The sequence below is a fragment of the Stegastes partitus genome, unplaced genomic scaffold, assembly GCF_000690725.1.
Source record: "Stegastes partitus isolate 25-593 unplaced genomic scaffold, Stegastes_partitus-1.0.2 Scaffold2193, whole genome shotgun sequence".
NCBI classification, from domain to species: domain Eukaryota; kingdom Metazoa; phylum Chordata; class Actinopteri; family Pomacentridae; genus Stegastes; species Stegastes partitus.
Window position 1 is genome coordinate 59031 of NW_007579924.1, and position 20540 is coordinate 79570.

Genomic DNA, 20540 nt, shown 5'->3' on the forward strand with positions numbered 1-20540 from the left:
GATGTTACATGTTGTACTGATGGGTTCTTTTTTTTTTTAACTAAGCAACGACCTTCATGTTTTCTGACTAAGTAAACAAAGTGATTTATTTCTCTGCAGGTGGAAGCCCTGACACATCAGAACAGAGCCACTACGGTGCACGCTGTACGAGACTCTGAGCTGGCCAAGCTACCAGAAGGAGCTCTCAGCTCCATCAAGAGGAAGTTCCCACAGGTAGACCCAACATGTTAAATTCATCTTATGTGACATTTTTGTGTGTGTGTGTTTAGAGCTTGTGTTAAAGATTTCCTAAAGATCAGCTTTGAAAAGGAGTGAAATGGATTGCATCGTAAATTTCGAGTTGATTAGACCTAGTCCCTGACATTCAGCTGTTTGAACAACTATCAGCTGTGCAATATTGTGCGTGAAGGGCTCCCAAAATAAATGTTCTTAATATTTTAAGTTGAAAGGTATGATAAATAATAAACAATAAACGACAGCAGCTTATCTGATGAGTATTTTTGTGCGTATCTCAGGTTGTCACCAGGTTGATCCACCTACTTGGACAGAAGATCCTCCAGCAGGTCAACGGTCCTTTGACAGGTGTGTGTGCATCTGTATAAATGTTTGAATTTTGGCCTTTGCTGCTCCAACACATCTGGAATCAAGCTGCGTCTCACTGGCGTTTTCATTGCTCCGAGTTGTCCCGCTGCTTTTGCTGTTCAACACAACTGTTATTATCGAAGGTGAAGTTTACAAATCTGTGATGCATTTCCAGCTCGCAGTTTGGCCCTTCACACTCCGGGAAGTAAGTGGGATGCTGGGAACCAAGCCTCCAACCTCTCCACCGTGGCCGTCCTGCCTGTGTCAGAGGAGGTGCCGCTGACTGCCTTCACCCTGGAACTGCAGCACGCACTCATTGCAATAGGTAAGCAAAAACAATACACAGGTACTCAAACTGACCTGATACTTATGTTTAACGTCTGCCCTTCACACAGAGGTCAGAATTCAGGGGACATTTCAGATCCTGGATGATTATTGTAAACATGTGGCCGCCCTACACCTGCTGCCTTAGACACAGCCTGGTATCATTCTCCAAAATTCATAGCACAGACACAGAGACAGCTGTTTTGCTCCTCCCAGTTAAAAGAAACTTTGACTGCCTGCAAATTTGATTGACTTGTTAATTTAAGGTCTGCTCATATGACTCCAAGGTTGTGTATGTGCCCTGAGCTTGAAAGGTTTTAGGGAGTGTCGGCGAGAAGGGTGACTTACATACAAAAAGCTGAAAGGGTTAAGTAAGGCACCTGTGTTTTTAATGTAGCACCCTTCTTTGTTTTGTTGTAATATTTTTGAATAAAGCTTTTTAGCAATTCCTAACCAAGCGGTGCTCATTTTACTTCAACAAATCTGATTCAATTGAATGGTTACTCCTTAACAATCGGATTACTTTGAAGAAACTATCTAAGCCACTTAAATGTAGCAAGATCTTTAAGCAGACATTGACTATTAATGTAATCTGATTACATACAGGTCCCACTCTTCTGCTGACCAGTGATATTATCAAACAACGCCTCGGAGCTGCAGCACTAGACAGGTATGTGTACTGGCAGGTTGAACGTTTTCTGCAATTCTGCATTTATGTCAGCTGCATATACGTTCTCTTTAACCTGCCCCGTAATAAATAAAATGAGCCTTCAGCAAACATCTAAAGCCTTTTTTCTGTGTCATTGATTTTTTTCCCTTTGGGCCTTGTCTTTCTAACTCACTCATTAAATTCCGTTCAAGTGCGCCTTCTTGGCACTACCAGGAAATGGATCAACTGTATGCTGCCAGCTCGGCAATGCCGCCTGTCATTAATGCACTCCTTTCCTCTTTAGTGTGCACGAGTACCGTCTGTCCAGCTGGCTGGGCCAACAAGAGGACATCCATCGCATAGTTCTTTACCAGACCGACTACACGCTGACCCCTTGGACGCAGCGGTGCATCCGTCAGGCTGACTGCATCATTATCGTGGGACTGGGGGAGCAGGACCCCGCCGTTGGGGAGGTGAGGCGGAAGGGGAGGGCTGACAAGAGAATAGGGAGGTGACTTACTGGCAAACACTGCTGTTGGCTCTTTGATCCGATTAGTTACGCTTATTCATACAACGCAATGAATAAGGGTCACAACCTGTCAAACCATGTGAATCCCAATACTGACCCACTTCACCCATCAGTTAGTTCCTTCAAGCTGGATCATGAATCAGTAGAACACTTTTGGAATGTGGTAGGTAATCTCCAAACCTTATTTAAGGCAATCATGTCAAAATTGCCCAAAGTAATGTTGTGAACACCTGAAAGTTTTCTGAAATCTGCTCCACAAAGTATTAAAGCTTTAATGAGAGCACCAGTATTGAATGGTGCTCCAGATTAAGTGCTGGGTGAATGTATAAACGAGAAAAGCTCCACCTATATCTGTAAAATGTTAGACTGATAGATCAGGGACTTTCTGAAATAATTTTGTTTAAAACATTGCCCGCTGACCCACTTTCAGCGTGTTTTTTGTTAGAATTTGAGGTTATATTTCAATGACAATGACTGAAATCATCCACTATACCCTACATAGTGCACTATACTGCATTTTATAGTGCTGTCCAAATAGTTTCACACTATATAGTGCTCTCAAAACATCCCACAATGCACCGTGAATAGTCGTGACAAGCCGATGGTCACTATCCAGCAATAAGGACTGTCATGCATTGCTTGAAAGAAAATGCGAACGAGATGAAAACTTGTCATTAAAATGTAGGAATTTCCCTTTTATGTTTTGTTAAATTTGATCTTACCCGCTTCTTAGTGATGTAATAAACTTTGAATCTGACATGTTTGCACTACGCTGCTACAGGACAAATAATGCAATTAAAAGCTCCAGTAGCGTCCGAAATGTTCACTTGCAGAGGCGCTCCCTACATAGTTTATTGTATAGTGGTCCCAAGATAGTGAGTAGAGAGTAGGGAGAGAGTGGATGATTTCGGACGCAGCCCAGATCTCAGGAACTATTAAAGATAAGCAGAAATTGGGCACCGCTTTAGCTCAACTGGTTGAGCTGGCGACCCATGTACAGGGGCTGTAGTCACTGACGCAGCAGCCATGGGCTCAAATTGGCTGCAAGTCCTTCCCCCATTCTTCTCCCCTACTTTCCTGTCTCTCTCTCTCCACTGTCCTATTTAATAAAGACAAAAAAGGCCAAAAAAATAACTTAAAAAAAAGATAAGCAGGAGTTGTTCTAAAAATTTCATGATTTGAGACCTAAACATCTCTAAAGGAAGAGCGCAACATTTTAGAAAACATGTTTTTTCTCCTTCTTCCTGGTGTCCGCACAGTAACACGAAGCTCCAAACAGCAACCAGGTATCTTACTGCTTGATCAGGCACAGTGGTGTCCTGAGGTCCCTGCTGGTTGCCTGGCAACCTCACAGCATTAACAAAACTCCAGGAAGTCAGGGCGACCTGATAACCAAGCGGTTACCATATGGGCACGAATGCCCTGAGCAGCAGATCCCTAGTTTGATCTCGGCTGGGTGTACCATTTTGCTGCACGTCGTCCCCCTGCTGTCTTTGCACACGTTTCCAGTTCTCTGCACTACCTCCGTCAAATACAGTCCTAAAAATATCAATAATCCTGCACATAACCATTAGTAAAACTACAACTACTCATAACTACACTTCAGTAGTCGTACAGATGAAACAAAAGAGTAATTAATAATCTCTAAAGATACTGGAAAGTCTCATTTTTATAACAAATCTTTTGAAAGGTGAGGCTAACTACGCTAACTGCATCTACCCTGCTGACATCAAAACAGTAGCTCCCTTCTCATCTAGCTCTGGGGAAGAAAGTGAATGTTTGACTCATTTTTACATCTCCAGACGGGTTTTAGAATCCGCAACTGAAATTCTTGTACTGGATAAAAACATCTACATGTGGTAATGACCTTTGTTACAGCTAACTATACGTTTCATAACCCTTGTTAAGATTTTTCAACACACCAATTATTATTGTTTAGTAACTGAGTTTTTGTTCAGGCGTGTGCTACCAGGCAAAGCTATTGGTAGAGCAGGACTCTGTCTGATGTGATATTAAGGTCACTTCTGATCATTACTCCCTTGAATCACGATTGCACACCCAGGGGTTTAACCAACTTAATGGTCAGACAGGCTGTGAATGGTTTGTATTTGACCCTTGGGCATACAGGAGAAATGAGCAAAGGAGGGATGGATGTTGTGAAAGAGAGGTCGGGGTGGAAGAGAGAGTGCACGTCAGGCTGATGAAGGAGACCTGATTGCCTTCACAGGGAGAAAAGAAAAGAATGTATCCCCGTTAAACAGGAAATGGTGGGAGAAATGGTAAGATAAATCAATATTTGCTCAGGCTCGAAATGAGTCATAGCTCTGGGTTGATTTTATCTTTCAGGGCACACACTCTCACCTCGCACATACACTAAACCTTCAGCAGAGGTGGAGGGGGCCTGTCGACCAGGTTGCACATCTGACCTTCCTCTCAGGCTGTACAGTTTTTTTTTCCCGTATTAGACTTTTCATTCGGGAGCCTGTCTGGGAAATTGCGCTCTGAAAATATAAATGAAAATGAATTAAAATCCACCATAGATGTAACAATAATTATATTGCAGTTGTTCAGATATAAAGGTTAATCTCAAGATGAGAGTTCTTCTGGAAATGATCCTGGATTTGCAATCACATATCTGTACAAAAATAAACTATTTTGCTCAGTTAAATCTAATGTTGTCTCCAGTACTCATGAGTGTTGCAGTATTTTTCAGGGTTTCCTCTCAGAACTGTCATTATTCCACCTGTGTGAGCCGTACACAGGAGCCACTCTGAAGACAGTGAAGAGTATAAAATGTTCTAAAACATCTGTGTTCCTTGCCTCCTTCCCCTCTAGCTGGAGCGCATGTTGGAGGGAAGTGCCGTGCGTGCCCAGAAGCAGCTGGTGCTGTTGCACAGAGAAGACAGCCCCCCACCCAAAGGAACCGTGGACTGGCTCAACATGCGAAGCTGGATCTCCAGACACCACCACCTCTCCTGTCCCCGAAGGGTCTTCTCTAAGCGGAGCCTTCCCAAACTGGTCTGACTCAGAAATATAGCCAGAATGTTGTTGTTTTTTTATCTGATGTCTTATCTGTAGATCAAAGCACTTTCTTTGCCTGAGCCTCTCTGAACCCGTCATTCAGCATTTTCACATAATCCTTTTTCTTTCATTCGCAGCTATTCAGTTCTTGTAACTTCTCATCGTCTCACTCCCTTTCTCTCTACTTTTATCACAGTTGTTGTGCTTGTTTTGCAGTTGGAGCTGTATCAACGGGTGTTTGAGAAGCCAGCAGACCGTCACTCTGACTTCTCCCGCCTGGCTCGCGTTCTCACGGGCAACGCTATCGCTCTCATCCTGGGAGGAGGAGGGGCCAGGTAACATTCATCCCACTGTTGTTTCACAGCTGTTTCAAAGTTCATGTTCGTCCCCTTCTGCTAGACCAGCTCTGATTTGCTTTACATTTTTTCTCACATAACGTAAATGTGAAACGGTACCTGTGAAACTGTAGCTTGCTATATCAAGTACTTTCCAAGATAACGGGGAAAAAAAAAAATCCTGTTGACTTACTTTCAGGCTTTTTTTTTTTTTTCGCACATTGAAATTTGAGTCTATATTTGGATGACAATATCTCAGGAACTATTCCAGATAAAACCCTGAAATTTTCACAGTTATGTTTCACAATGGTATTTATTTGGCATCTGCAATACTGTACAAGTAGATCCAATAGTCTCTGTTCATGGGTGAGATGAAATATGAAAAAAATAGCAAAATTGAAGCCCCATCTTTGAGCAAAAATTAACAAAAAACGGATCATGCATAAGTAAACTAGATATATTTTCTGAACCATACATGTAGTTGTATGTCACAATAATACAAAATAAGACAGACAGAATACTTTTTAATATGAAATACTTGGCACCAAAATGAACAGACAAGACAGGTTGTACCACGAAAACACAAATATTGCTGGATAGCCTGATCCACATAGGACAAAGTTTGGTAGTTTTAAAATTGTTCTCCAAATAAAACCAAAGAAAATCCTCTTCTTTCTCTCCTTTTCCATATTCAGACCCCACTTTGTAGGCTGGAGAAACAGAGTCAACTGTTACCTATTAGACTCATTAGAAGAGATGCTCTTAAGAAGTTACTGTAGTCACAAATATCTTTACAAATATTTTATTCTCATAAAAAAATCCAGCAAATCAGAGACGGTCGAGCGGAAATGGGTCAAAAAGTTTAATGATTTGAGATGAAAAAAATATGACATCTTTGAAACCTAATAGACTTGATAGCCTCAGAGCATCATCACAAACAGTTCTGGTTCCTGATCTTACAGCTTGCTGGGTCTTTTTAGCCAAAATGTTCTGTCTTTCTATGTTTTTTTTTCCCTCCACCCTCCTCATCAGGGGATGCTCCCAGGTGGGAATAATGCGGGCGCTCTGTGAGGCCGGCATCCCAGTGGACCTCATTGGCGGCACTTCAATCGGTTCCCTGATGGGGGCACTATATGCCGAGGACCGTAGCCACAGCCGCATGAGGATGAGGGCCAGAGAATGGGCAATGGTGAGAGTCACACATGTCTTGTGTTAAATCCAAATCTTGGACTAAAGAACTGATGCTATTTATTTTGCTCTGCGTTGTTATCCTTAAAATGCTTCAGAAATTTTAAACCACTCATTTTTAAATAGACCAGTTTTTGTCCTTTTTACAGGACAAAGACAGCAAGAACAGTTTTTAAAGCGTTTTTGTTATATTTCCTTTGCTTAAATTAAACTGGCAGGAAATGAAATTAGAAAGCTCGGGGATGATATTCAACAAAGCTGCCCGGAGGGTTTTCAACCGTGCTTGAATTTGATGCTTCATGACCTTGATCGAACGTCTTCAGGATGTTATGTAACATCGGTTGACTGCAGAGCTCGGACCTCGTGGTTTCTCTCTCGATGGCGTACTTTTAATTACCTTCGAATTAGGTTAAATAATCGATGAGCAAATAGTTTAGAAGGGATCATTTAGGAGAAAGTAGTATTCTGTTGGGTTGAGGAGGAGTTTAGTTTAGCACTTGAGGAATATTTTCAGTTACTTTCAGTTTTCTGGTCATTCACCTGCCATAAACTGAATGTGATGTGACTCATTCAAACAGAAACTGGTTTAATTCTAATCCAGATTTCTGCTTTTAACCCAATGAAGAAGTTCTGGGTTGCTGTTGCACCTCTGGATGATTTTTTTTTTTTTTTTTTACATCCAGCTTGTACAGAACCCTTTTTGTTGTGATATGAAATGCATCCTCTGGTCTTTAACACTGTGACCATCCATGATGGCTAATTTCAGACACCTGCTCTGTCTCCAGGCCTGCAGGCAGAGCATGTGGTAGGATTTGTCTTCCCACAGTGTGTACAGCCCCTCCTCCTCTGGCTCTGTCCTTGGTTCTGAACCTTCCCTGCAGAAGCAGCTGGCTGGGTTGCTGCTCCTTAGTATCGAATTAAAAGAACCACTGTGCCATAAAAAGAGTTTGTCCTTAGCAAAGTCACATGAACAAAGTGAAAAATTTCACTGGGAGTAAATTTATGTTTTCGAGATTTTTCAAAAGAGTATAAATCAAAAGTCATTAGAAGAAAAAAAAAACTTAGTGTTTGTGCTGCAAATTAACTTTCTTTTTTAAAATTAAACCCTTTTTGCCTGAGAAAACACATCATGGAGTTGTACAGAGGAATAAACTATCTTGACTGTTCTTTTCTCCGGCTTTCCCTGCAGGAAATGACTTCAGTGTTTCAGAAGGTTCTGGATTTGACTTATCCAGTCACCTCCATGTTTTCCGGTGCTGCCTTCAACTCCAGCATCAGCAATGTCTTCAAAAGTAAACAGATCGAGGTGAGCTAAACGAGGAGCCACAACTAACACAATCTAAACTGAAATGTGGATTAAAAAAAGAGAGGACGGCAAAGACAACTTCAGCACATAAACATCCAGAGATACGACAGTCTAGGACAAGTGAATGTAGCTCGTGAATTTATTATCTGTTGCAATGAACTCATTTCTGTGTGCAGGACCTTTGGATCCCATATTTCAATATCACCACTGACATCACTGCCTCAGCCATGAGAGTTCATACTGATGGTGAGTACAGTGCTTGTTTTTTTTTTTTCGGTCTCATTTGCTTAATCGGTCAGTTTATCCAAATGATGAAACTGAAACGCCAAGTTTAATGTACATGGGTTTGACATCTACCTCTGTGATTTCTGCCACTGCTGTCCCTGTTGCTGAACTAACCCATCAATTAGTCCCATTGATGAGCTTAATTTTCAGTCGTTAAACTTTCAATTAAACACGTGGTGTTTCAAAAGCAAAAAAACATATAGTTTCCCGTTTGCCGTTTGAGGTTCTCTGTGGCGGTACGTTCGTGCCAGCATGTCTCTGTCGGGATACCTGCCTCCTCTCTGCGACCCCAAAGATGGACACCTGCTGATGGATGGAGGCTACATCAACAACCTGCCTGGTCTGTTACACTCATCTCATTCAGTTTTAATACTTCATAAGTTAGCAATGTTTCTCTCAGTACCTCGATATGTTCTGATGTGTTCGTTTTCTGCTGATTTTGTATTCTGTCCCACGGTGTCGGTTTCCTCCGGCTTCCCCAGCTGATGTGGCGCGCTCCATGGGGGCCAAAGTGGTGATTGCTATTGACGTGGGCAGCCGGGATGAAACCAACCTCACTAATTATGGCGACTCACTCTCAGGCTGGTGGCTGCTATGGAAACGCCTCAACCCCCTAGCTGAGAAAGTAAAGGTGACGGATTGATTAAGAATAAAGACACCACGAACTGCGCGAGGATGTTTTAAAGATAATCGACTCGTATGAAAAACAACGAGCGTATTTTGAGTGATCCATACGTTTGTTTCTACAGGTGTTAAACATGGCAGAGATCCAGACCCGGCTGGCCTACGTGTGCTGCGTGAGGCAGCTGGAGTTGGTGAAAAACAGCGACTACTGCGAGTACATTAGACCTCCAATCGACAGATACCGAACTCTGGAGTTTGGTAAATTTGATGAGATCGCTGTAAGTTTTCAAACTTTTTGTTCCACGTCTTGATTTCAGTCCAACAAATTCCCACAGTGTGTTCTGTTTACATTTATCTACATTGCTTTTAATAATTCTGGCCAATAGTATGCATAGAAAAAAAAATACTAGTATGTGAATGTTTGTGTGCATTTGTGTTATGTAGGAGGTGGGATACCAGCACGGCAAGACTGTGTTTGATGTGTGGAGTCGCAGTGGCGTGGTGGAGAAAATGCTGAAAGACAGACACCAAGAGGAGTTCCACAACACCCAGAGCAAGAACAACGTAAGGACTGGTGGAGGGAGTGATCAATATATGGAAAAGCTGTCGATTATATGACAAGAAAGTCAATAGAGAGAGTTCAACACAAAGCAGCAGGAGTCTTCTGTCAAGAGACATTTATAAGCAACATATTGTGAGTTGAAAAAAGCCGTTTAGGAGTTTCTAGCTGAAGGGTTGTGTTGAAATTGAAATCATGTTTTGATCTCCTGGGTTCTGCAGTCAAACTAGGAGGTACAAACATGTCTGTGAGGATTCTCAGTCATCCAGGTCATGGTTATTCTGGTAGTTTAATCGTAGCAACTGCTTGAGTTCCTTGAAGACGTTCCACCTCTCATCCAAGAGGCTTCATCAGCTCAGACTGACTAGTTGGGAGTTCCACATACTGATATCCTTAAGGAGACATTAACACCTGAGTTTGGGTTTCAGTTGGGGCTTTGTTGCTCCTCCCCCTCGTTATGTGAGTTGTTAATGCTCCTCCTGCCACAGTGGGGTTCGTTAGGGTCTTTTGTGGCTAGGTGTGAATGTGGGTTCATCTTCCTGGGGAGAGATCTTAGGACTGAACTGTAACCAGGTGAGAGGTGATGCCTCAGATGGTCTTTCCAGTTTGACATAGATGGCTTCTTTCATCCCTCTCTCAAACTATCTGTCCTCCCTGCAGGCCAAAATCTGTACATTGTTGTCATCAAAAATTCCAAATTCAAGTAATTTATGAACCTTTTATTTGCTTAAATTTACAAATGAGACACGACATGGTGTAGCGATCACTCATTCTACCATCAGACCTGAATATATCTAATATTTGAAGAGTTCATAAAATACAAAATACAAAATGCAAAGTAATGCAAAGAAACAAACCAAGATTCATTTGCAAAAACAGAGAACTCCATCTTCACGAACCTTCAGAAAACCCACTTTTCCATCGTCTACCTGAGACAATATCAATTAAACTTGACTTATCTCTGTTTTTGTCATTTCTACTGAGTCAAATCCACTCAGCTTCAGTTTGATTGATGTCATCTCAAGCAAACAAAAAAAAAAACGTTTCCTGAAAATCTACAAAAATGGAATTATCTGCTTTTGCAATTAACTCTTCATTTGTTATTGCCAAGGAGCTTACGTCAGAGCTAAGGTGACTAATCTAGTTTTGTGTAATCCAGATAGTGTTTGACACATCGAATAATCAAGAAAACCTCAGAGGTACCCTCCTGTTCCAAAACAAGCACGTTGTGCACTAAATAACAAACTAAATGTTTTATTTTGTTGGCGTAATGACACACTCTGCCTATAAATATTTAACTCCGTACTAATAAATCCACTGTTGAATTATTTAAATATCAATAAGCAGCTCTTTATACGGCGTCAACAACACTCGCCGACTGAATCCAACGTGGAGATAATCAAGAAAACAGCAAGTCAGTGCACAAATCCATTCAGTGTATTGTAGCTGTTGGCGGAATGTACACAGGTGAGCCACAACATTAAAACCACCTACATAGATTGTGTATTGAAATGAGCTGAGTGGTGTTCACCTGTCAGTGGTTTTAATGTTGTGGCTGATTGGTTCATCCGGATAAGGATATTAATTACAGTTTAAAAGGAAAGACAGTGGAGGTGCTCTACTGCTGCTATGTCAGTGTCAAATTGATGAGCTTACTTTTGTAAAACGTCTTGTCCGTAAACACACCACATCGAGTTTTACATCCACTAACTACATCCTACTTGTGTTCCATCAATGTTTAACTGACCAAACAGGCTCAGCATACTGGGTGAATATTTCTTTTATTGTTGTTATTTCTACAATACATCCTTTTGTCAGCTGGAGTTTGTTGTTTACAGTGTCATGTTTTTAGGCCTTGGGCTACAGTTCTGTTAAAGTAATAACATTAAAACTATGAATCCGTTTGCTCTTAAAGTACACGGAAATGGATTTACCGTACACCGGATTTGTCCTCCAGCAATGTCAAAGAAAGACAAAGCACCTACTAAAAAAAAAAAAAAAAAGTCGGAGAGAATGATGAAGAAAGATGAGATATTTACCTTCAGTCTGAGCGATAACACAAAGAGGATGAAGGAAAGAATAGCAGGATTGATACTGAAAGGAACCATGACAATAGCCCCGAAGCAACAAACTTAACAATTGCACCTGAACAACTGTGGAAAGAAGGATGGCACTACTGTTGTTGTTGTTTTTTTTGTACAGAATTGAAACAATAATGTTTAACATTGTCTTATAAATGACTCCCATTCTCATTCTTTAAAACAATGGCCATCCCACACAGACAGTTAATGAGTGTCTTTCTATTTTCAGATGCTACTGTAGGGTGCGCGCAACCCTCTGGGGAAATAATGCATCTCTTTTCCGTGATAGATTTGACGTTAGGTTCCGTAGTTTTGTGCAACATGCAAAACAGGAGATTTCAAAACAAAATGGGGGGGATTAGTGTGACTAGTTTAGCTTTAAAAAATAAGAAAAGGGACAATAGTTGGAAAAGATTTCAGTGTCAGCAGCTGAAAAATAATCAGAAGGAGGTCATGTGTAATATCGCTGCAGGATCCACAGTAAGGCTAAATCCTTATCTGGCCTCTAATCAATATTTATATTTCTAAATTTTTCACTCTAAAAATACTTTAAAGGAAGTGAAACCAATCTAGGTCAGCTCGTATGTGCTTAACTGAGGGAAAAGTGCAAAAAAAAAAAAAAGGAGGTCTGCATCCGAAAAAGTCAGCAGTAAAAACCGGCTTTTTCACAACACAGCAGTTTAGAGGCGCGGTACATCAGCACAGTGTTGTTCAAATGGAGACAAAAAAGACTAAATCCAGAGCAGCCCGACACCTTTGTCCTCACTGAACCCGCTGGCTGCTATTTATATTTTCATTAGTGAGAAGGCGAGTGTGTATAATGCTCTCACAGCCGAGGTGTTGATACCTAGCGGCTGGAATAATTAGCTCGTTCTAATACAACTTGCATCAGAGCGACTGTGGCTGAATGTTTTGTGTGTGTGTGTCTTTTCAGGTGGTGACGTGTCCCAATGCGTCCTTCACTGATCTGGCAGAAATTGTGTCCCGCATCGAGCCCGTCAAACCCGCTCTGGTGGACGGTAAGACTTCCGACACTCACTCCAAAACTGTCACTTTCAGCCACACCCATGATGGCACATTTTGAAGTGTTTAGACACGGCGACTGGGAGACTGATTTCACCATTTCAGCTCCGTGTTTGTCTTCCCGTGCGCACTCTTGTTTGTTTTTGGGTGGGGTTTTTTTTTCCCTGTCATGTTTCATTAGGAAATGAATCTTTTTTTTACGTGGGAGGAGGAAATTGATAAATGGATCTCCGTTACTGAAGAAATTTAATCACATGAATTGTGTGTACACACAACACACTCAGTTTACAACATAGTGATGGAAAAGTGAACACATAGTACGGATTTAACATACAAACACTTCACAATAATACTTCAAATTGGGCATTTGCATTCAAACAAACTGTTCATAGTCTAATTGTATTTAAATATTTACAGTGGTGCTTCAAATTAGGTGAACAAAAATGTTTGTTTTCGTCATATATAGAATAGAATAGAATAAAACTTTATTGATCCCTTCGGGAGGCTGCAGGGTGGCGCAGTTGGTGGCGCAGTTGCTTAGCACTGTTGCCTCGCAGCAAGAAGGTTGCTGGTTCACGTCCCGGTGGGGGCACCGGAATCCTCCTGCGTGGAGTTTGCATGTTCTCCCCGTGCAGCGTGGGTTCTCTCCGGGTTCTCCAGCTTCCTCCCACAAGGTCCAAAAACATGTTGATAATTAATTGGTGACTCTAAATTGTCCGTAGGTGTGAATGTGAGTGTGCTTGGTTGTCTGTCTCTAAGTGTAGCCCTGTGATAGACTGGTTACCTGTCCAGGTGAACCTGCCTTCACCCTGAGTCAGCTGGGACAGACTCCAGCCCCCCGCGACCCTCGTGAGGATTGTATAGATAATGGATGGTGTAAACCTCAGGGAAATTGTTGTACTAGAAAAACAACACAACATCAGCAACAACAATAAATATTCAACAACAATAGTAATAATAATGATAATATGATTAAATGATTCAACGTGTATATATCTGTGTGGTTAAAGTATGCGAACCTTTGCTTTAATCATCCGGTTTGACCCTCTTGTGCTGGAACATCCGTAAATTCTTCCAGTAACTGTTGATCAGTCGTGCAAATCAGCTTGAACAGAACGGCTTCGGCTCTGGGATGTTGGTGGATTTCCTCGCTTCAGGTCCTTCCACAACATTTCTATTGGATTAAGGTCAGGACTTTGACTTGGCCGTTCCAACACATTTACTTAATTCTTCTTTCTTTGGTGGAACGACTTATGTGCTTAGGATCGTCGTCTTGATACGTGACCCACTTTCTCTCGGGATCACAAAGAGATGTCCTGACATTTTCCTGTTTTTGATAATTTGGAATTTGTTGTTCCATGAATGATGGCAAACTGTCCTGGCTTAGACGCAGCTGAACAGGCCCAACCCATGATACTACCACCACCACGTTTCCCAGATGGGATAAAGTCCTTGTGTTGGAATGCAGCGTTTTACTTTGTCCAAACATAATCCTTCTCATTTGAACCAGAAAGTTCTGTTTGGGTGTCTTCCATCCGCAGGATATTTTCATGAAGCCTTCTGTCTTCTCCACGTGATCTTTGGCAAACTGTGGGCGGGCAGCATGCTCTTTTTGGAGTGGCTTTCTGCTTGCACCTGCCATGCACGCCATTGTTGGACTCACAACCGTGAACGGCGGCCAATGTGGGAAAGGCCGTTAGTTACTTAGAAGTTATCAGGTGCTCCTTTGTGAACACAGACTATTACATGCTTTGCTCTCGGATAGTTATTTGTTGTTCGACCGCTCCTGGGGAGGATAACAACGCCCGAAGAGCATCGGCAAATCTTTTTTTCTGAGGTCCTTTGTTTGTGCCACTTCCACAAACGTGTCGGGAAGATTCCTTTTGTGCAAACAGAAGACCTGACTCTAAATTCACCGTCATTCTGGAGGTTCACGTATTTTACAACTCAGACATTTACTATTACATTGTTTTTCTCAATAACTAACGTGTAAAATGTTTGCATCATTTGTTTAATTGGTTTATCATCTTCTCCTTCTGTATGGAAATCAGATGCTTTACATCATATTTATGCAGATATATGCAAAATTTTAAGACTTCAAGCACCACTGAGAGTGAAGCCTCACAAAGGACAGTTTAGTTTTTCTCTGTTGTCCGCATCCTTCTCTTTATTCCCGTTCGTCCTATTTATAAGCTATTTGTCATCCATCACTCATCAGCGTGCCCTGCGCGACTTCTCACAGTGTTGCACATTTCTGCCGTTCTGACTCATTCACCTGCACACCCACTCGTATTTGTCACCTCTTTTACACTCCACATTTTCTAACTTACTCACCCACAATGTGCTTCTGTGCTTCCTGTCCCCCACTCGTTCCCTCCGCCAGAAGAGTCAGACTACCACACCGACTACGAGGAGGAGGCACTGGAGAGCGCTCTGTCTGACATGGAGATGTACAATCGCTACGGAGAGCACACCGAAGGGGAGGAGACCGCTGACACGGTACAGACCTCTGGTTATGAGATGGGACACAATGGGATCTTTTCTACATAATTACAGCACTTAAGTAGCTGTTTCACTTTAGTCACATCAAACAGAAGCGTCTCAGGGTAAAGCGCATTGTAATGAATTTTAGACTTTTTGCTCTGCACGTCATATTTCAAAGGCTCAGTCGTTTTTCTAAAATCTAGACTTTGGGAAAGTCAGAAGTATCTTGCTGGCTATTGTACAAAAACATAAAAAGTAAAACTGAAGTCAGGCCAATTGAAGCTTTAAAAGTAATCAATTATACCATAACATTTATTCTATAATTAATTAGATGATACTGCAAGGTCACCTAAGTCAACTACAACAATATATTTTACCTGTGGTTGTGAGCCAGGAGCGATGACAAGGAGACTGACCTGTAGTCAGGACATGCAGTTTTCAAGAGCAGCACAAATGACAGAAGTCAGCTTGACTTAGAAGAGAGCTGGTACGTTTTTAGGTGGAATGCAAGTTTTAAAAAAACAAAAACAAAAAACAAACAAACAACCTGTCTTCTTAAATCTATGGATGTTTTTATTTAGAAATGAACATCTGGCACATTCAAGTCAAACATGTTTGGTAATAGATGTATACAGAGTTTTAAATTCTGGTTCCTGTCATGCCATTGCTGCGCTGCTGCATTGGTAGTGATGCATTTCATGTTAACCAGCAATGACTGGTTTGCCAGAGCCGAAGAGAGGAACCGCCATAGTAATCGAGACGCTGTGGCTACTAGGAGCGTTGTGGAATTCGTCGAAGAAATTTTTTTTGCTGATAAATAAAAGAAAGAATCATTCAGAGGAAGAATTAGAGTCCAAAAAAAAGAAAGCGAGGGAGAAATCGTAAACACACGCTGTCAATATTTGTTTTATTATTCTCACTGCGAGCAGGACGAGGCAAAAGTTCCGCAATAAACGTCTTAATTGATCAGCTGGTTGAACGTATCTGTCTGTAGTACTTAAGACCCTCCCTGCCAATATCCTTACTTCCTTACTATGTAGTACGCCACAGGAAGATTATGTCCCAATACATAGTATATCAAATGTAGTGTTCCAAAAATATCCAGACTTTCTATTGCATCCATTTGAATTCTGCAATATGCATCCAGCGTGCATTTCTGGCAATTCTGATCTACAATCCTCTGTACAGCTACGCCACATATGTCGCTGCATTGTGCACAGAATACAAGCTTGAGCTGCCGAGAGTGCAAACAACAGCTCATTTAGCACTACAGACTGCTTGAGTTGAAGGCACATTGTTGTGACAAAGCAGTTGTATGCATACTGCATGAAACAGTGTGTACTCTGTGAGGGCAGCTGTCGTATGGACCTCATGTAAAAAGAAAAAGTGTGTGATTCAGAATGAAGCTCAAATTGAGAAAAGAAATATTTAGGATTACCTGGAGGGAAGGTGGTTCAGGTAAGGTTTACCTGAAAGTAATTTATAATTTGCCCTGCTGTGTCCATACGTTTGCATACAGTTGTACATAATATAGAATGCTGTGATACTGCAAAATCTTTATTACTGTGCAAATATACTACTTAGTTTTGTGTTTTAATGGCAACACATATATGTATATTCAGTGTCATTTTTTAGTTTTCAGCCAAGGAATTTCTTTGATTAACAATCTGCAGCAGACATGTAATTTTACCGCTACATCTCACCTTGCTTCTGGTTGTCAGGATGAAGAGCTGGACGGCAGACGTGCACGCCCCATTACCTCACTGACCAGCTGCCACCCTCCGTTTACCGCCGTCCCTGACAGGCCGCTGGAGGAGCCGTCAAACCACCAAGTCCTTTCCAAACAGTCCATTAAGTGAAGACCCGTCTAATGAACTCTGCCTGAACAGGTCATCACAGTTTAACCCGCCTGTCTTTGCCACATATTACCCTCCAGTCTGCCCCACATGCAAACCTGCTCTCGAGTGACTGCGATTACCATCCCTGACCTCCGTAACCTGGCCTCGTTAGCTGTGTGGCTGACATAACAAATGGACAGTCCCTTAAAAAAAAAGAAAAGAATACATACTGTAGGTGCTGGTTGCATACTAAATGCATCCAGCGCCTATGCATTCCCAGTTCATAGAGCAGCCGCTGGTCTAATCATTTCTCATATTGAGATAGTTGAGATGATTTCTTGTAGCTTTAGATGAATCACACCAGCCCAGTGGAAGATAAAAGAAAAGCTGGTGAGGCAATACTATTTCCATGAAATATTCATTACTTGGACCCAGGTGAAAACTATGAATCCTTACTGATTGTATTTAGAGTTGAGAAAATTTAACGAGATTTGAGGTAGTTGAACGTTACAAAATATATATATTATTATTTTTTCACTCCTCTGTCGTCTAAACACACAGATTGCTTCGGTGTGAGGTTTTTAAGTGTTGACATATCTGTTTCTCAGATCTCTGCCACATGCACTGTTACAGGATTACATGAAAAATTCATCACATGCAAAGATGAAAGGGATGCCAACGAAAAAAAAAGAAAATTAGAAATATTTTTCAGACAGAATTCAACGTTTTATTTCAATTTGATTATATGTACATCTCCTCAGATCACTATAATGCTTCAAATGAAAGCATCTAAGAATAGAAAAATCACTAATTGGCTGAATCGCTCACAACTACTGTCTACAGTAACGCTATAACCTGTAATGACGAGTCACAACGGCTGACGTTTCCCCAAGCTGAAAACGTTGGTTAGTGGGACTGATTCCTAAGTGGTCAGTAACATCAGTGGATTATCTGATGAGAGACGTTGCTCCAGTTCTTCAGTAGTTTCATCACCGCAAATACAAAGTTATTCACCTCACATGCATTTGCAGTGGCAGGAATCTCAGATACTGATACGTCAGTTTTGTTACATTAAGAAAAACTTGGTAAAAATGTTAAACTGGCTTCGTAACGTGGGTGTCACACCCCAGGGGTTGGCGGGAACAGTGCCTAAATCAGTTAATATGGACTAAAATCATGCTGACGACTAAGGATGCCGCTGAAAACCCAGCTCTGAGTGTGGATTTTTGCACAAATTAATTCCCAAACAAGTGCGTATGGAGAAGGGGGTTGCATTGTAATGGAGCCTCTGCCGTCAGCGCTCATTGTCAATACGTGCAGATATTCCACCAGTCGTGGACATATTACCTGCGATTTGTGAAACACTCGCAGCACAAGAGAAGCACAAATATTTTCAGCCGCTCTGCAGAACTCTGACCGTCCCCTCCTCACTTCCCACTCAACCAGTATTTGTTACACACCCGTATGGTGCTACTTATGCTAATTTTAGCTAATTGTGAACCATCTAAAAACAAACACCAGTTGTATGTAGCAGCTGACTCTGGACCTGTTCAATGCAAAAAAATTTGCACCTTTTTAATAAACTAAAGTTTAAATTGCCGACTGTGGCACTCGGAGCTCCTAAACGTTGCATTCTGTGCAAGTGGGAGGCGAGTGCGAAATGTTTTCATCCTTGGAACGAGGGTCACAGTCCTGAAAGGTTAAGGACCACGGCTTTAATGCTCTGCACACTCATTTCTACGTAATGATCCTCACCAAGGTTTGCTTGCCAAACAAAACTAATTTAAAAACAGAAAGGGAGCAAAACAAGCAGTGTGCTCCGCGGCCATGGCTGTCAGCGCAGTTTTGTCGTAGCCAGTGTGCCAGGGACATGGAGGGAATTAATGATTCCAATCCACTTCAAAGCACTAGTTTCCCTCTCGGCTGGCGAGAGAGCCTCCCCCCATCTGTTTTCTGGCTTGAATCTATCACAGACTGGGCAGCAGACAGTGCGGATCTGTTGAGTGAACTCTGAGGCCCAACTCGTCTTTGTACAGTTTATGCACAGGGGCTATCACAGGAACACGAATCATTAGGCTTGTCAAGCAGTATTTCTGATTTCTTTCCAGTGATTTGGATCAAATATAATTTTTAAATTGAGAATACAAAGCGACTGCATGCCATTGAAACTATCAGACATTTGTCTTATACGTATATTATAGTCAAAAAGTTCAAGTAAGTAATGAAGAATAATTCAATATATCCAATATTTAAGCCCTAGATGATTATATGCACAAGTTACATGAGCCGGACAATCATTCCAGAAATGCAATTCAATGCACAATACTAATAATAATTCGTTATATAGGTTTGATTAACATGCCTCTCTGTGTAACAATTCCATAGTTAGCTTAATCTCAGTCATAACTTGGACTGGAACTAACAGTTGATTAAAGTAATGATTATTTGCATCAGCTAATACATTAATCTTTTTGTATTTAAAAAAAAAAAATGACACCAGAAAATGGTGAAATAGTGAAAATGAAACAATGAAGTCGTACTTTTTGTCTGACCAACAATCCGAAACCCAAAGATATTCACTTTACTTTCATTTTATAAGACAGAAAAATGAGATATTAACACGTACAAGGGATGAACTAAACAAAATAGGGATCAATGAATACACTGAGTGTCACATTTTACAGCAGAGGAGAAAACTTGGCGATGCTTTCTAATGGGAAAAACTTGGTTATACTGTTTTGTGGGGTTTTTTTTCTGTTACTCACTTATCACTAGCTCTGCAACATCAGCTGTCACATCAGGCTCTAAACAACACCAGTGCAAGTTTTTTATGATTTTGTTTCCTTTGGGATGGCATAGCGCCTCATGACCCTCGCTGCATGAAGCTGAGATCTTCGTAAATCCTGGTGCTACAGAGCCCGCAGCCTTACATGCGTAGACGGCAATAGAAAAGCTGTGATAAACACTATGGCGCTCCCATATGGTGTTGGTTAAACGGAGCCTGGACGGAGAATGTGTGAGCAAGCTGGAGATGGAAAACGTTTGCTGCTTACCAATGAGGTGGTGGTGTTGGTACTGGTGTGTTTTTTTTTTGTTGTTGTGAAGGTGGAGCTTGTGATTCTAATCCAACACTGTTTTTTGTTATCAAATTCGGTGAATATCTCCGTTGGTTATGGGGGTGAACTGGTATTTGTGCGCAGCCCTGCTTTTGTAAATGGGAAACACAGCATGAACCTGATTCCAGAGCATCCTCGGTGAGGCTCATGCTTGTGCAGAGGACAGCGTGACAGCATTCTGGCTCATGCTAACCGTCTAAATACCAACAGTCTTTCTCCAGAATCACAAACTCCACCTTTAAACCGAAAGCAATGAATTCATGTTGTCAGAACGTTGCACTACTTTATTAAATGGGACGCAGTAATGGATGAAGTGCTGATGTAATGTGTGGAACGGTGCCATGAACAAAGCCTTAGATGACCTGAGAGGAAGAAACAACCACTTGTGCCCTCGTTTGAAACGCATTTTTTGATTCTTTTTTTTTTTTTTTGTACAATGAGGAAGTTTACCGATAAGCCTGTAACATGACCTGTTAATATGTATGTTTGTTTTTGTTTGTTTGTTTTTTAAATAATCAGCTGTTACTAATAAAACACTATTTGTTGTTGTGGTTAAGGTGTTTTCTACCACATGCATTACACTATTTGCACTATTT

The 20540-nt window shown here is 41.4% G+C and overlaps 1 protein-coding gene across 1 annotated transcript in view; it reads left to right on the forward strand.

Annotated features, from left to right (window-relative positions):
• Positions 1-18254, forward strand: part of pnpla7a (patatin-like phospholipase domain containing 7a) — a 27618-nt gene extending 9364 nt beyond the window's left edge. Inside the window, exons 17-33 of the mRNA XM_008304343.1 lie at positions 100-213; positions 516-582; positions 758-907; positions 1513-1576; positions 1860-2028; positions 4920-5102; positions 5322-5440; positions 6473-6629; positions 7818-7934; positions 8111-8180; positions 8443-8559; positions 8702-8850; positions 8969-9121; positions 9288-9407; positions 12418-12502; positions 14890-15005; positions 16712-18254. Of these exons, the coding sequence (XP_008302565.1) occupies positions 100-213; positions 516-582; positions 758-907; positions 1513-1576; positions 1860-2028; positions 4920-5102; positions 5322-5440; positions 6473-6629; positions 7818-7934; positions 8111-8180; positions 8443-8559; positions 8702-8850; positions 8969-9121; positions 9288-9407; positions 12418-12502; positions 14890-15005; positions 16712-16849 (2088 nt within the window). The 3' untranslated portion in view covers positions 16850-18254. The remainder of the gene's footprint in view (positions 1-99; positions 214-515; positions 583-757; positions 908-1512; positions 1577-1859; positions 2029-4919; positions 5103-5321; positions 5441-6472; positions 6630-7817; positions 7935-8110; positions 8181-8442; positions 8560-8701; positions 8851-8968; positions 9122-9287; positions 9408-12417; positions 12503-14889; positions 15006-16711) is intronic.
• The last annotated feature ends 2286 nt before the right edge of the window (positions 18255-20540 follow it).